Source organism: Lynx rufus, unplaced genomic scaffold (genome assembly GCF_022079265.1).
Source record: "Lynx rufus isolate CCGP_SWC_20201006 ecotype Redwood Valley unplaced genomic scaffold, mLynRuf1.p SCAF_4, whole genome shotgun sequence".
NCBI lineage: Eukaryota > Metazoa > Chordata > Mammalia > Carnivora > Felidae > Lynx > Lynx rufus.
In genome coordinates this window covers 6059851-6076074 of record NW_025814856.1, presented here as the reverse complement: position 1 = coordinate 6076074, position 16224 = coordinate 6059851, and the positions used below count along the sequence as shown (strand labels likewise).

Genomic DNA, 16224 nt, shown 5'->3' with positions numbered 1-16224 from the left:
GTGTATATACCACATCTTATTTATCCATTCATCCATCGATGGATATTTGGACTCTTTCCATTCTTTGGTTATTGTTGATAGTGCTGCTATAAACATTGGGGTGCATGTGCCCCTTTGAAACAACATACCTGTATCCCTTGGATAAATACCTAGCAGTGCAATGGCTGGGTCGTGGGGTAGTTCTATTTTTAATTTTTTGAGGAGACCCCATACTGTTTTCCAGAGTGGTTGCACCAGTTTGCATTCCCACCACCAGTGCAAAAGAAATCCTTTCTGTCCGCATCCTCGCCAGCATCTGTTGTTTCCTGAGTTGTTAATTTAGCCATTCTGACAGGTTTGAGGTGGTATCTCATTGTGGTTTTGATTTCTATTTCTCTGATGATGAGTCATGTTGAGTATTTTTTCATGTGTCGGTTGGCCATCTCGATGTCTTCTTTGGAGAAGTGTCTCTTCATGTCTTTTGCCCATTTCTTCACTGAATTACTCATTTTTTTTAGGTGTTGAGTTTGAGAAGTTCTCTATAGATTTTGGATAATAACCTTTTATCTGATATGTCGTTTGCAAATATCTTCTCCCATTCCATCGGTTGCCTTTTAGTTTTGCTGATTGTTTCCTTCACTGTGCAGAAGTTTTTATTTTGATGAGGTCCTCATAGTTCATTTTTACTTTTGTTTCCCTTGCCTCTGGAGACATGTTGAATAAGAAGTTGCTGCGGCCAAGGTCAAAGAGGTTTTTGCCTGCTTTCTCCTTGAGCATTTTGATGGCTTCCTGTCTTCCATTTAGGTCTTTCATCCATTTTGAGTTTGTTTTTGTGTGTGGTGTAAGAAAGTGGCCCAGGTTCATTCTTCTGCATGTCGCTGTCCAGTTTTCCCAGCACCATTTGCTGAAGAGACTGTCTTTATTCCATTGGATATTCTTTCCTGTTTTGTCAAAGATTAGTTGGCCATACGTTTGTGGGTCCATTTCTGGGTTCTTTATTTTATTCTCTTGACCACCTTTGCTGCACCCCAGGGGTTTTGGGCTGTGGTGTTATCATTTTCATTGGCCTCCACATATTTGTAAATTTGCTCTTTAATTTCTTGGTTAGCCCATTCATTCTTTAGTAGGATGTTCTTTAGTCTCCAAGCATGTTATCTTTCCAAGTTTTTTCTTTGGTTGATTTCAAGTTTCAGGGTTCATCCACATTGTATCATGTGCCAGAACCCCATTCCTTTTTATGATGTAGTAATAATCCATTATATGTACATACACTACTGGGCTGTCCTTGTGTGTTAACAGATGCTAAGTAGCATCCCTGGCTTCTACTTGCCAGATGGCAGGAGCACTGTTCTCAATTGTGACAACCAAAACATTGCCAGATATCTGCTGGAGCACAAAATCATCCTGATTCAAAACCACTATCTTTGCTTTTTTCTACCTTAATTCACTAGGGAGATATACATTCAGGAATGACATTCATATTTAAATAATAGAAACATCATTACTGAGGCCTAGCTGACAATTTCAATATGGCACTCCACTGAGGTCATAATGTCTACCCAAGGCTGACACTCAGGTAAACTCCTATTCCAGGTGTAGAATTCTTATCAACTGGGGCTCTCAGGGACCGGGGTTCCCCCTTGTAAATAGGCAAGAGTCACCCATGTACTGATCATGTTCCAGAGTTTACCGTCAGAGGGTGCCCACCCTTACTCATCTCATTCCACATGCCTTCGTGCACCTGTAGTCACATAGTAGGTGTTGTCCCAGCACAGAACAGACAAACTCCTTCTGTGTATTTGTACACAATTCTCCACAGTAAAATCTGACTCATAATTGTGTGTCTAATGGGATACCATTTTCTTCTAAGGAAAAGAAAATTATACCTATATCTGTATCTATCTATATCCATTTCTCTCTCTCTCTCTCTCTCTCTCTCTCTCTCTCTCTCTCTCTCTCCCCCCCCCCTCTATAGATAGATAGATAAGATCAAAGCCCTGGGCAAGAAGGATCAAATCGACTTCCCCTTTCTGAATGCCAATAAGAAACACCAAGTCAGTCAACCATAGTAAATTCCCATAAAACCAAAAATTTTGTTTGATTTTTTAATCTCATGAGAGGCAGAGTTCCCATCCTGCTAATGCTTTTTTGTCACTTTTTATTTTGAACTGTTTTTCGACTCACATAAAAGTTGCAAAAACAGCACCAAGAGCATTTCAGTGTACATTTCCCAGAGCTCCCCTTGATGGTGACATAATCTTTCATAATCTTCATAAATTACCCAAACAAGGAAACAGACCTTAGAGCAATACTATTAACTGGAACTATATGCCTTACTGGGATTTAACCTGAGTTCCCTTTTGGAAACACAGAAGAGACAAGGCTTAATGCATTCATGCTGAATCAGATCGGAAGCCTTTGTCTGATCAAAGTCTTAGTTCATTCAAAGAGGACATAGCCATAGTTGAAAGTATGAATAATCTATCCATTTCCAGGCTCCATGTGTGCCAGTCTGCATTCATAAAAAAGGAAATCACTCTAGGACACCCCTTTTTACATTAATCCACATGCATACATGCATGTCTTTTCTGTCTCAATTGCTCCAGGCTGTAGCTCTCAGGCCTGGCTGTACTTTCCAACCTCTCATAGTGCTTTTGAAAATTCCAGTGCATGAGACTCCTACTAGCGCAATTATGTTAAAAATCTCTAGAGGTCAGATTTTTAAAATTCTCCAAGGATCCCAAACCACAGCCTAAGTTGAGAATCTCTCTCACAGATTTTGCAATAAGACTCAAATCGACAGGATCACAGGCTAACCATAAGCTGTAGTGGGAGACAGCCTCCCCACTGAGTTTCATATCAAGGCTCATTTTAATTTGTGTGGCTGAGAGCTGAAGGGACCTGTCCTCTCCTGCCCTCCAAGATCATCATGAACAGCTGGCCAAGAAAGAAAGAGGACAGAGAAAGACCACAACCAGAGGCCACTTGTGAGCTAATGTCAAGGAGAAAATTTTGACATCACATCATTTAAAAAATATCAGAAGACATTAAAAAAAATTCTCTACTGGTCTAGTCTTTAGGAGTGGTCATATTATAATCAGACCCAAAGGAAGAAAGTCAAACAGAAATGCCCAGCAAGGGAGTTGAACCTCCTCGTTTACAAATGTGATTACCAGATGGTAAATCTGAGAGCAGATTTCTGTAACATCCAGTTAGAATACATAGGACTGGAAACAGCATACTGCAGGCATGCAAAAAATGACTTAGTCCCTTGAAGTTAAGACTACAAACCAACTGAAATAACTTACTTATCAAGACTAATACTAGGCTCGTTAAGATTCACTTCCACTCTGTATTGTGACTGTCATGCAAAACTACTGTGTTATAAACTGCCCTATCCTAACCAGTCCCTTGCCTTACAAGACCCCAACTTGAAATCACCCACCCAGCCTAAGACCCTACAAAGATCCTTCCTTGATTTACCCCTCTCGGACAGTATTGAGATCCTCTCAAGGTGGTGTTTTCCTTTGCTGTGGTAGATCTAATCAGCTCAGCAGCTTGTTTTACAGCATTTTCAGGTGGTGTTTTGAAGAGTCAACAGTTGACAACAGCTTCAAGATTCATGGTTACATCGCACTTTAAAAGTCCACATGGGGGAAGAATGATGTCAGCAAGATGCAGCATAAGGGTCACTGGTGATCATCTGTTCCCAGAAACATCCTTCAAAACGATGAAGCACACAGGAAAATACCTTCAGGAGATCTAAGGTTCAGGTGAGGGATTACAGCACAGAAATAAGAGAAGATGCATTGAAGCAGATGGGGAAAATCAGTTTCACATTGCCTCAGCAACCCTCTCCCAAGACCAGGCAGCACAGATGGATAGAGACACCTTCCTGGGGTGCAGGGAGAGAGAAGTGAGCACCCTCTTTCACCATGTACACCAGCACCAGGGTAACTCTCACGGATCCAGGCTCCTGGCCCACCTCAGTGCCAGGTCAGCCCCTGTGGACCTAGAATCTGAACCAGTCTCCATAAGCTGAGATTCCTGGAGCACCCTAGAACTCTGGCAGACCGAGGCTCTAGGCAGGTTCCCAGGCACTGAAGCTCCTGGCCAGACTAGTGCCAGGTCAGCTATTATAGACCCAGATTCCTGGCTCACTCCATGGCCAAGCTGAATTGTGTGACCCCAGGTCCCTGGCTTGCCCCAACACCAGGCCTGCCCCTGTGGACCTAGAATCCAGACCAGCTCCCATGGACCCAGGCTCCTGACACACTGTGGCAGTGGACTGGCCTCTGTGGCCCCAGACTCCAGGTAGGTACCCACAGACTCAGCTTCCAACCTTGCCCCAGGACCAGATCAGCCCCAGACTCCCAACTGGCCCTAGCACCTGGCTGATCCTTGTGGCCTTAGGCTCCAGATTGGCTCCCATGGACTCAAACTCTGGTCTTCCCTGGTGCCAGGTTGGCCCCTGGACTCCCAGACCAGGTACCACAAACCCAAACACCAAAGCCACTTCAGTAGTCTCTGATGCCTGTTTGGTCTCCATGAACCCAGGATCCGAGCCCAGTCATATGGACTCAGGTCCTAAGCCCAAGTCTGTGAATCCAGGTTGGTCCCCATGTATCCAAGCACTGGACCCCTGTCCATCTGGCAACCCAGGTAAGACTGCCTGCTTGAGAACTCCAGTAGCAAGCATGTAAAAAAGCCAGTTTTGTTGGTCAAAAATAGTGGAATGTTGGCAATTTCATATGACTCAGCCTAGTATTACGTTCTCTACTTTTGTCTATGGTTGGCTGATTTCCATAATTAAAGGTTTTTAAAAACTGGCACTTAATGTATCACTCGGTTCCGTGGGTGTTTATTTTTTTAAATTTTTTTTTTCAACGTTTATTTATTTTTGGAACAGAGAGAGACAGAGCATGAACGGGGGAGGGGCAGAGAGAGAGGGAGACACAGAGTCGGAAACAGGCTCCAGGCTCTGAGCCATCAGCCCAGAGCCCGACGCGGGGCTCGAACTCACGGACCGCGAGATCGTGACCTGGCTGAAGTCGGACGCTTAACCGACTGCGCCACCCAGGCGCCCCTCGTGGGTGTTTATTGAGCAGACATATGACCTGAGATTTCTGGCAGTGACCTCCTAAAACTGAATTCCTAAATACGCAAAGGTAGAGACTCCCACAGATGCCACCCTGGGACCAATATTCAGAGCAAGGATCTGGCTGCAGACCCATGCAGCCAGCCTCTCTCTTGGCGTGTGTCCATCAGGTGAGATTCCACTTGCCCCCTTAGCAGAACTGGAAGGCAGCCACGGTGTCTTTACAGACAGCTGCCCTCTTGGGGGTAAGTGGGCTGGAGGTAGTCTTTGTTTCTTGGTGTGACATCACTGGGTGAATGTGTGGATGTGTTTCTTGGTTCTTGAGCTGATGAGGGACACTGGCTTCAAAGAAGAGTGGACACCTCCTCTAGGGGAAGCCCTTGACCTTGGAGAGATCCCAAAGGAGAGGGTGAAGAGCCATTGGGAAACCTACAACTTGCACCCAGTTGCCTCCTAAAGACCTGAAATAGTCAATACAGGCGTCCTACTTCCATATCCCAGCCCCCACAGGAAACTGAGGTATTCAGGGAACAGATGTGAAATTGGACAATTTGTCTAACAAGGAGCCTTGGGAATTGACTTCTCTTTGGCCCAGAAATTGTAAATATTCCCTCTGTTCTTACAATTCATCCCCACCCTAGCTTGTCTTCTTTGGGCCAGGTGGATACCTACCTGTGCCTCTGTGAGGCATCCTCTTTGTCTCCGGGATCTGGTCTTCTTTGGGCAACAGAACCAGGATCTCTATTGACCGTCACCAGGGAGGAAACTGAGCCAAGTTTGCCTCAGTGATAATGTCAAGAAGAGGAAAGATATCCCAGTAAGTGGGCTTGGAGGACAAGGAGAGAGAGCAAGAGAGAGAACCTTGATGAATGTTGGCAAAGTGAGTAGGTGGCAGCCTTTGTGTTTCCAGAAACACTGGGAGATTTTACGTGGCTGAGTTCACTCATTTCCCAGCCCAGAATTCAATAACCACACCTATCTACCTAGCTCAACCTCAAGCAGCTATGATGCCACCAATCTCTTTCCAAAACCAGTGATTTATAACACAGTTCCTAGTATCTGAACCTGATTTTCCAAGCCCACTTGAGCACCTTGAAGAACAGAGGCATTCCCTCTAAGACACTTGTATTATTCCCACCACTGAGTCCTTGAGGCCCTTGGATTTCTTGATGTTTTCAGGCTGAGAGGCCCTAGAAACAAGTCCGGGGATTCATCTAGGGTAGGATTTAGGCCTACTTGAGTAGAACCTAACCAAGAAGATGAAGGGAGCACATGAGTCTCCCAGTTCCTGAGACTTAAAGTTTTCCCAAGAGCTTTGGACAGACAAGGAGGGACAGAGTAAGTGGGTGATAGCCTAGGTGTGCAGGACAGAAGAATGTGAGATGAGCACATTGATTCAGTTAGTAACTTAATCTATAGGGTACTCACTAGCTCCTTTTGGTGTTAAAAAAAATACCTGAGTCTTTTAGCCAAATTATGATACCATGAGGTAGGATGTTGTCAGTGCCACAGAGTGGCATAGCCTCTGATCTGATGTCAAAACACAGAGTAAGAAACTACCTTTGACATGGGGGCTCTGTAGCAGTGAAATCTGGTGGAGGATGGTCAGGGGGCCAGGGAACTCCAGGAAGAGAGAATATAAAAGGACAGTGTGCCTCAGTGGAAAGGCTGTGAGCTTTGGACTCAGGAAGACATACAGCAGAGTGAAGCTCACCTTTAGGAGCTGTGGGAGCTACACCTCCTTTCTCCTCTTTGGGCCTCAATGATCACACCTATAAAAATGGATCATAACCCCTTCCCCATGGTTTGTCACTAGGATGATATGTCATATATGTAAGTATCTATCCTAGTGCTTGGCACATATTAGGAACTTATTAAATGATTTGAAATGTGAAGAAGCATGGAGACAGAAATAGCAGGGAAGGATGGGATTTTAATAAAGGGATTGACCTACTGTCCTCCAAATCTGCTGTAAAACATAATTTTAGGAGGGCAGTAGTAAATAAAGTGAGAAGTATAGATTTGCACGGGTGTCTGAACCTTTGAAGAAATAAACACTTCTTCCAGACTTCATGGACTGACTTCAGTAAGAGAACAGTTTCACTTGTGGGCGGGGGTATGCTGGAGCATGCGGTGACCCGGGGTCTAGCCGTGTGGGGCGCTAAGTGCAGGGGCTTGTGGTGGCTTGGACAGGGAGGTGGTGTTGTCTTTTCAGCCCAGACTGCTGGGACCCACAGCATTGACACCTGTGTGGTGGCTGGTCCTTGGTGAGTGCTGCAGGGAGGTCCACAGTGGCTGCAAGGGCTCTTGGGGTCCTCAGCAGTGCCTTCAGATCCTTCGGCTAGGGAACTCAGCAGGCAGCAGGGGTGGCTGGAGCCAGTGAGGTGCACGCACTTGGCTATGGGGACCAGGGGCAGGTGCCTATATATGGCAGGGGCTGGTTGCAGACACACATGTAGTGGGGGGGGGGGGCATGGTAGCAGCAAGGGCTGAGGCCAGCTATGGACTCGCTGGCAGCTTGTGGAGGCCCTGGCTATTGGCGTGCTTTCCCATGGCTGCATACACGGAGGCCAATAAGGGGTAGCAGGCCAAGAGCTTGTAGGTACACAGCTGGCGTGGCTAGTCCCAAGCACGCACATGGTTGTGAGGGTCAGCAGGAGAGTCTAGTCTGGCATCTTGCACTTGTGCGGCTGCAGAGGCCTGAGCTGACTGCAGGTGAGGTTCCTGGGCTCTTGCCTGGGCAGGGAGGGACCCAGGCAGCTGGCTTCCATGAATGGAAATCCCTGTGGGGTGAAAGCTGGTGAAATCTTCGAGTAGTCCTGGCAGCTGTGCTTATTTACCATTGATTCCTTCTTCGGGGGTAAAATCTGCTGAGTTTAATCTGCAGAGCAGATCACTGGGAATTGTAGTCACTTGTGGGGCTGCTTTTCTTCCTTGTTTTCAGCTGTCTCTATACATTTCAGCTTTGTAGGGTTTGGGGAGGGTAAAACCGAAGCAAGTCCTTTACGCGGTGCTCCAGAAGGCTGGAGAAGCTGACTGCTCGCCCGACTCCTTCTTTACTGGTAAGGGGATCTCTCTCCAGCTGGGAATGTCCCTCTTGATGCTTACCACTGCTAACTTGGGGGATAGGATAGTGCAGGCAAAAAGATGCTGTCTTTCTTCTTCTCTCCTGTGATTGATCTCCGGTTTTGTGTTCCACTGTGTTGCGAAAACTCCTTGAGTGGATTCTAGAGTTCTCCCAGAGCTTGTTTTTATTCAATAGCTGGCTAATTGTTGATCTTTGCAGAGGGGCAGAAAGGCTGGGTCTTCTGTGTTGCCATTTTGGTCCCTTGTGCTTCTTGGCTGATTTTAGTCAACCTGGGATGATTTAAAAATATCCTTTAGCTGTGGGGCGCCTGGGTGGCTCAGTCGGTTAAGTATCCGACTTCGACTCAGGTCATGATCTCACAGTTGTGGGTCTGGCATCAGGCTCTGTGCTGACAGCCCAGAGCCTGGAGCCTGCTTTGGATTCTGCGTCTCTCTCTCTCTCTCTCTCTCTGTGCCCCTACCCGGCTCACGCCTCTGTCTCTCTCTCATGCAAGGACAAAAATAAATATCCTTTAGCTGTAATGACCATGACCACGACTATAAAAGCTTTCAGTGAGATCTATGAGTCTTTCTAGCAAATTAATAAACCACAGGGGGCTTGGGGACCCCCTTGAAACTTGCAGTTGGTGTCAGACATGGGAATGATCTTGTGGACTGTGTTCTCTTTAATTTTGTAGTGTGCCAACTCCCCACAGTCAGTGTCAGAGTGGAATTCACTAGAATGACCCAAACTCACTGAAAAACATTCATCCTTCCACTTTGACTCTTGGATGGCCTCAGGGTCACCCTGTGTGTGGAACCGCAGCTGTGCTGTAATCAGTTATTAGAGGTAAAAGTTATCCATAGAATTTAAAAAAGATGGATCTAAATCCTGAGGATTGGCTCACTGAATGCATTAGGAAATATAAGCTAACTAGAAATTAGCCAGTTTCCAGGCAATCACTTAGTTACTATTATCTGTAATAGTTAAATGTAGTTGAAGGACAATATTGGGGCAGATCCTGACTCTGGTCCAAGTTTGAATATAGGACAAAGGAAAGTCTGCATACACAGCTGGCGAATCAGACGGATTTGGTGACTGAGGCTCCAGATGGCTGTTGATAGGACACTTACTCTGCACTGGGCTTTTCATACCCAGTGGCAGATAAAAATGCTCAAGATACTATGAAAGGGCTGAATCAGAAGACACTGTATCACTGTGGACCACTTAGTCACATCCGATCAAGGAGCACACTTTCATCCTCAGAGTAGTAGTTTGGGGGAGCATTGCAATGAACGTTTGAAACAGTGTTGTCTAAAACAGGAGAGATATAAAGGCATGATGTGTTGGCTTACATACCTTTACAAGCATGATACCACACTGAACCTGAGGGTGCCCAGGAATACCTTCACCAGATAAACCCCTGCACTTATCTAGGGGATCTGGGTCAGTAAGTTTGGGGCAGGATGGTGTTGTGGCTATGCATCTGCTATGCATCTGCCTTACATCAACTTTATTTTTCCTGCTTGATGCAATGGTCCCAGGACTGGTGCTACTCTGTGCATGCTGGGTATGAGGAGAATCCCTCATCAAGGAACTCTAACTCTACTTTTAAATCTTTATGTCAGAATTCCCAAGAGCCTGACAACTTAGATTTTTGCCTTCACCCCATCTAGGAAAATTGGGGTAGTCGAGACAGCCACTAGCTCTATACCCGTATAACTTCATTCCATACAAGTGGGGGCAGACTGAGGGGGAAGCAGTAGGTCGAATATTTCTGCCCACCATGTGGACCAGCAGACTGACAGAACAAAGGTGTGCAAGGTTGGGTGAAAGGAAGTGATAAATGGGAAAAAGGAGGAACAGTTATTGAGGGTAGAGGGATACATAGACTAGGCAGTTAGGGAAACCCAATATTCTACTGGTGCCTTGACGCAGGCTCTGAGCAAAGGATGATATTGTTTCTTAGCTCAGTTATAGAAGATGCTGAGGTCACCCCTCCTTTTGGAACCTGACCAAGTCAGATGGAAGGCCGCCAGTCTGAATGGCATTGCTCTGGGTGACATTTTGGTCATACGATATGAGAATGGACTGGACTCATTGTTAGTGACTGAGTGCAACTCTGGTAATGTTCCCAGTGTCTTTGACTTGTATTTTTCAGTTTGTATCTTCTAATATCCTGCAATATATTATAACATTAACACTGTTAGTAAGAATATAATACTGATATTGATGGCTTCACATATTGGGAAATTGAGTTAAAATCCCCCTCATTATGAATACTAATGGAAAATGGTCTGAGGAAGAGCCGATTTTAGTAATCATCAATTACTTTCTATGCTAAATAATTCACAAGCTTATCATAATGTATAAATAGAGGTAGATCAAGCGATAAAAATACAACAATGGATGTAATGGCTTTATAGCGTGGATTAGTTATTTCTTCAAATTTATCCCTATCCATACTGATAGCAAGAAACGTTAGGCATATCATCATTTTGCTAGCCAAGGACAGTAGTGTTTGCCTGTGTGATAAGAATTTATCCCTGCTCAAAAAATTTCTGGGATGTATTCTCTAAGCCCTTTGAATGTCATGCCTTGTAAGAGAGTCTTGGTTTGTCTGGAGATCTTGAGTCACATTTGTTGTGATTTGAGGTGGGGATTGGCCCTACCAGATAGTCTTAGGGAGGAAATGGCCACAATAGGTAGTAATAACACGATTTCAGGAGGGGATTTGTGTCACATGGTATCAGCCAATCTTCAGAAGACTGGAGCTTAGAGACTGATATGAGGGATGAGGACAGTTATTTGTTCCCACGTGATGGAATCTCCATAAAAATTCCGAACACTAAAGTTAAGGAGAGCTTCCCTGGTTGGCAATATTCTGTGTGTATTAAAAGCGATGCCGTCTTGGGGCGCCTGGGTGGCGCAGTCGGTTAAGCGTCCGACTTCAGCCAGGTCACGGTCTCGCACTCCGTGAGTTCGAGCCCCGCGTCAGGCTCTGGGCTGATGGCTCGGAGCCTGGAGCCTGCTTCCGATTCTGTGTCTCCCTCTCTCTCTGCCCCTCCCCCGTTCATGCTCTGTCTCTCTCTGTCCCAAAATAAATAAACGTTGAAAAAAAAAATTAAAAGCGATGCCGTCTTGACTCTGGTGATAGTTGACAACGGAGGTTCAATATTTGGTATTTTACTGGGCTCTGCCCTGTGTGCTGCTTTTATTAGTTGATTTTAATCTGCACCCTTTAGCTGTAACAAACTACTTTTTAATTGAAGGATAGTTGACATGCCATGGTACATTGATTTCAAGTGTACAACATAGTGATTCAACAATTCTATACATTATTCAGTGCTTACCACAATAATACAGTTACCATCTGTCACCATACGAAGTTATTAGAATATGATTGGCAGCTGTAATAAACTCTAACTGGGAGGATAATAATTGTAACCATGAATATAACAGCTGTGTGTCTTTCTAGTAAATTATGAAATTGTGGGTTGTTAGGGAGCCCCTAAACACGCAGTTAGTGTCAGAATGAGGGCAGTCTTGTGGAATGAGTTCCTTCCGACTTTATAATGGGCCAACTCTCACACTCTGATAGCATTTGGTGATTTCCATGGTGTAAGATCACAATGATCAATTTTAGACTACTGACATTTTAACAAAATTTATTAAAGTTTAAGTATCTACTCTTGTGAGACAATATAAATAAACTTCAAAACACCTTTCCTGTTCCAGGTGGTATGATGAAAATCTCTTTATTTCCAATGTATCCATCATACCAAGTTAGAAGTTACATACTCTATGTTCTTTATTTTAGTGGTTTCACAAAATCTTTTATCATATGTGTTTGACAAAGAAGGTCCAAAATACTCGATATTTCTATTCTCCTGCAAAGCAATACAAGAACATTGTAATTTTTCATTCTAATTACCTCTATTATATGCTCTGTTATTGTTGCTTAATATTTTAATTCACCTTGATTACGCACATTTTACAATTATTACTTTACAGACTCGGTGTTTTGTTTAAATTTTTCCTACACATATACCAATTTCTTAGTAAACCATTGCTTCTTGGACATCACTTACTCTGTGGATTCCATTTATTTTAGCCTGATGCATATTCTTGAGTAATTCTTTCAGCAAAAACCCATGCATGCTGTCCTCTCCCAATCTGTATCTGAAGTGGCAACACCCCAGTCAAGGTCCTTTGAACAGAGTCTTCAAACCTGTGTTGTTGCAATGTATCAATTGTTCAAGGTGCAAAATATATATAAGCTAGTATTGTAAATAACACAGATAAGCAATTGGTTATAAGCTCATCTAAACTTCTGGACTCATCTCCATGGCATTCATGTAACTTCCCCCTTTCAATACTTTCAGAGGAATGATACCCATGGAACCAAGGAACCGAACCAGCGCATTAGAATTCATCCTCCTGGGGCTTTCAGAAACTCCAGAGCAGGAGACCCTCCTCTTCTCTCTGTTCCTCTGCATGTATGTGGTCATGGCCATGGGAAACCTTTCAATCATCCTGGCAATCAGCTCAGACTCCCACCTCCACACCCCCATGTACTTCTTCTTAGCTAACCTGTCTTTGGTTGATTTTGGTCTGGCCACCAACACAGTCCCCAAGATGCTGGTGAACATCCAAATCAGGAGCAAGTCAATCTCCTATGCCTGCTGCCTGACCCAGATGTACTTTTTCCATTTCTTTGGCATCGTTGACAGTGTCCTGATTGCTGTGATGGCTTATGACAGGTTTGTGGCTATATGTCACCCCTTACACTATACCACCATCATGAGCCCACGCCTCTGTGGCCTGCTGGCCGGTAGCCCATGGGTATTTTCCTACTTTATATCCCTCACTCATATTCTCCTGATGGCTCGTCTGGTTTTCTGTGGGAACAATGAGCTACCTCACTACTTCTGTGACCTCACTCCCCTTCTCAGGCTTTCTTGCACTGACACGTCTGTGAACAAGATCTTTGTGCTCATTGTGGCTGGGCTGGTGATAGCCACGCCTTTTATCTGCATCCTGGCCTCCTATGCTCGCATCATTGTGGCCATCATGAAAGTCCCTTCTGCAGGGGGCAGGAAGAAAGCCTTTTCCACCTGCAGCTCCCACCTCTCTGTGGTTGCTCTCCTTTATGGGACCACCATCGGGGTCTATCTGTGTCCCTCCTCTGTCCGCACAGCTGTGAAGGAGAAAGCTTCTGCTGTGATGTACACTACAGTCACCCCCATGCTGAACCCCTTTATCTATAGCTTGAGGAACAGAGATCTGAAGGGGGCCCTGAGGAAGCTTGTCAACAGAAAGATCACTTCATCTTCCTGACCACAAGGACAGCTGGAAACTTCCAGGAAGTAGGATCTCAACATCTAGGGTCTTGGGCACAAATATAGAATTGCATGGTTTGGGAAAACAGCCACTTTGGAGTTTGAGTTGTAGAAGTTTTGAAGGAAATCTCGAGATGGCCCTATTACTATGTTCTCAATTACTGGGACAAGTAAGGATGTGTCAAGATCAGTCTAGCCCTGCAAGATTGGATTTGTCCTGATTCAAAATCCAGTTAGCTTTCCACAAATATTTATTGAGTTCATATTCTCAACTTGATATAGGTGCTAGCCAGGGAGTGGTGAGGAGACACAAGATTCCTATAGTGTGGAGTTTATAGCTGCATGTGGGAGATGACACTGGACACTAACTATAATAGAACGAAATACGCACACGAGGGCAAGGATAGGACAGAGTAGGAACACCCAACAGAGTCTGGAAGGGGGAATCAGGGAAGGTTTCCTAGGAGAGATGATTCTGCACCTCAAAGGATAAGATGATGTTTTTCAGGCAAATATGAGGAGAAAGAGTATCAGGGAAAAAAAAACAGTATGTGAAAAGACGAGAGAGCAAGAGAAAGTGAAAGTGAAATATCCAGTTATGGTGAATGACTTGGGTCATGCCAGATCAAGGACTTTGGGACCAATTCAAGAGTTTTGCTTTTTCCAGAGAACCAGGCAGTAATTGACTTCCAGGGACCAAAGTCAGGGAGCATGTGAATGAATCATGCCCCCCCCCCCACTTCACTCCTATTCTATCTTCTGGAGAAACAAGATGGCATGACCTAGATAAAAGTTGCACAAGTCACAAGGGAAAAAATTCAGGCCACGCATTAAGGGGATGAGGAATAGTATAAGTCTTTCAAAGAGAAAAATGCCAATCAATTGAATCATGAATGTCTAAGCCAAAAGGAAGCTAAGGCATATCTCCATCATCATATATGCCTGTGGAATGCATAGGAGTAGTAACACTGCTTACAACAGAAGTGAGAGCTATTCATTATGAGTTTATCTTGTGCCATACACCGTACTATGTTTCTTTTCTTTGTTTCATTTAGTCATTCCAAAGCCCCTATGAAGGTAATACATTTCATTTTTTTAAAATTTTTGGGTAGTAGTGCTAATACTCATGGAGATTTACAACTGAAGTGAAATGAGTGGTGCCTTTTCAGGGGCCAGAAATTTTCAAATGGTGCTAAGAAGCTGACATCATCTTAAGCCAAATGGCTTCGAATGATCACACATCTAATTTGCCTTTGGCATTTCCTTCCATGAAAATTAAATTAGAATTTCTCAGTTGAACAAACAGATACCAGACCTGGTACTGTTATGGCAACTATTAGTGAGAGCACAGGTAGAAAAATCCATTTAGTGGGGGAATGTCCTAATGGATAAAATACAGAATTTAAAAATTTTGGAGTTTGCAATGGAGTACCCATGCATCTGGTCATGGAATGTTTTGGATAACTAAAAACACAGGTGAAAGTTGATCCACAGCCTCCTCCTTCCTAAGTTTCCTTCCATTCTCTTGCCACATGCATGGAAGTAATCACAGTGTTGGCTGGGAGAGAGCTGGAATTTGCAAACTTGGAAGACTATTACAACCTGGGACTCAGAATATTTGTGAATATTTCTCTCTGATACAGAAAGATATGGCTTGAGCTAAAGCACTGATTTGACCCCCTCCCCTTCTATGGAATGAAAGATTCATTAGCCAATAAAAATCTCTTAAGGTTTTGTTAGCTAAACTGTCTTCAATTGTTTTATGTTAAGACATAAAAAAATGCTGGTTCAAAGGGGCACACATACCCCAATGTTTATAGCAGCACTATCAACAATAGTCAAATTATGGAAAGAGCCCAAATGTCCATCAGCTGATAAATGGATAAAGATGTGGTATGTGTGCATGTATGTATGTATGTATGTGCGTATGTGTGTGTATGTGTATATACATATACATGATGGAATATTACTCAGTGATCAAAAAGAATGAAATCTTGCCATTGCAACAGTGTGGATGGAACTAGAGGGTATTATGCTAAGTGAAATAGGTCAGTCAGAAAATGACAAATATCATATGATTTCACTCATATATGGAATTTAAGAAATTAGGAGGAGGGAAGGAAAAGCAAGACAAAAATAGAGAGGGCACCAAGCCATAAGAGAGTCTTAAATACAGAGAACAAACTGAGGGTTGCTGGAGGAGAGTTGTTGGGGGGATGGGCTAATGGGCGGGAGCATTAAGGAGGACACTTGTTGGGATGAGCAGTGGATGTTTATATGTAAGTGATGAATCACTAAATTTTACTCCTGAAACCAATACTACGCTATATGTTAACTAACTTGGATTTAAATAAATTAAAAAAAAATTTTTAGGGGCTTCTGGGTGACTCAGTCCCTTAAGCGTCTGACCTCGGCTCAGATCATGATCCTGTGGTTCATGGGTTTAAGCCCCATGTCAAGCTCTGTGCTGACAGCTCGGAGCCAGGAGGCTGCTTCAGATTCTTGTTTCCATCTTTCTCTCTGCCCCTCCCCCACTTGTGTTCTTCTCTCTCTCTCTCTCTCTCTCTCTCTCTCTCTCTCTCTCAAAAATAAACATTAAAAATTTATTTTTTATTTTTTATTTTATTTTTATTATTTATTTTTGAGAGAGAGCAGGGGGAGGGGCAGAGAGATAGAGGGAGAAAAAATCCCAAGCAGGCTTCATGCTGTCAGCACAGAGCCCAATGTGGGGTTTGAAC

General features: G+C 44.0%; 1 protein-coding gene across 1 annotated transcript; it reads left to right on the top strand.

Moving 5' to 3' along the window:
* The first annotated feature begins 12533 nt into the window (after window positions 1-12533).
* Window positions 12534-13484, top strand: LOC124523286 (olfactory receptor 24-like). The gene has a single exon (XM_047095148.1). It carries the CDS (start codon window positions 12534-12536, stop codon window positions 13482-13484), a length of 951 nt encoding a protein of 316 aa, XP_046951104.1.
* The last annotated feature ends 2740 nt before the right edge of the window (window positions 13485-16224 follow it).

What these genes read in the sequence shown, in the direction of transcription:
- LOC124523286 (XM_047095148.1), top strand. Translation starts at nt 12,534, where the DNA reads ATGATACCCATGGAACCAAGGAACCGAACCAGCGCATTAGAATTCATC.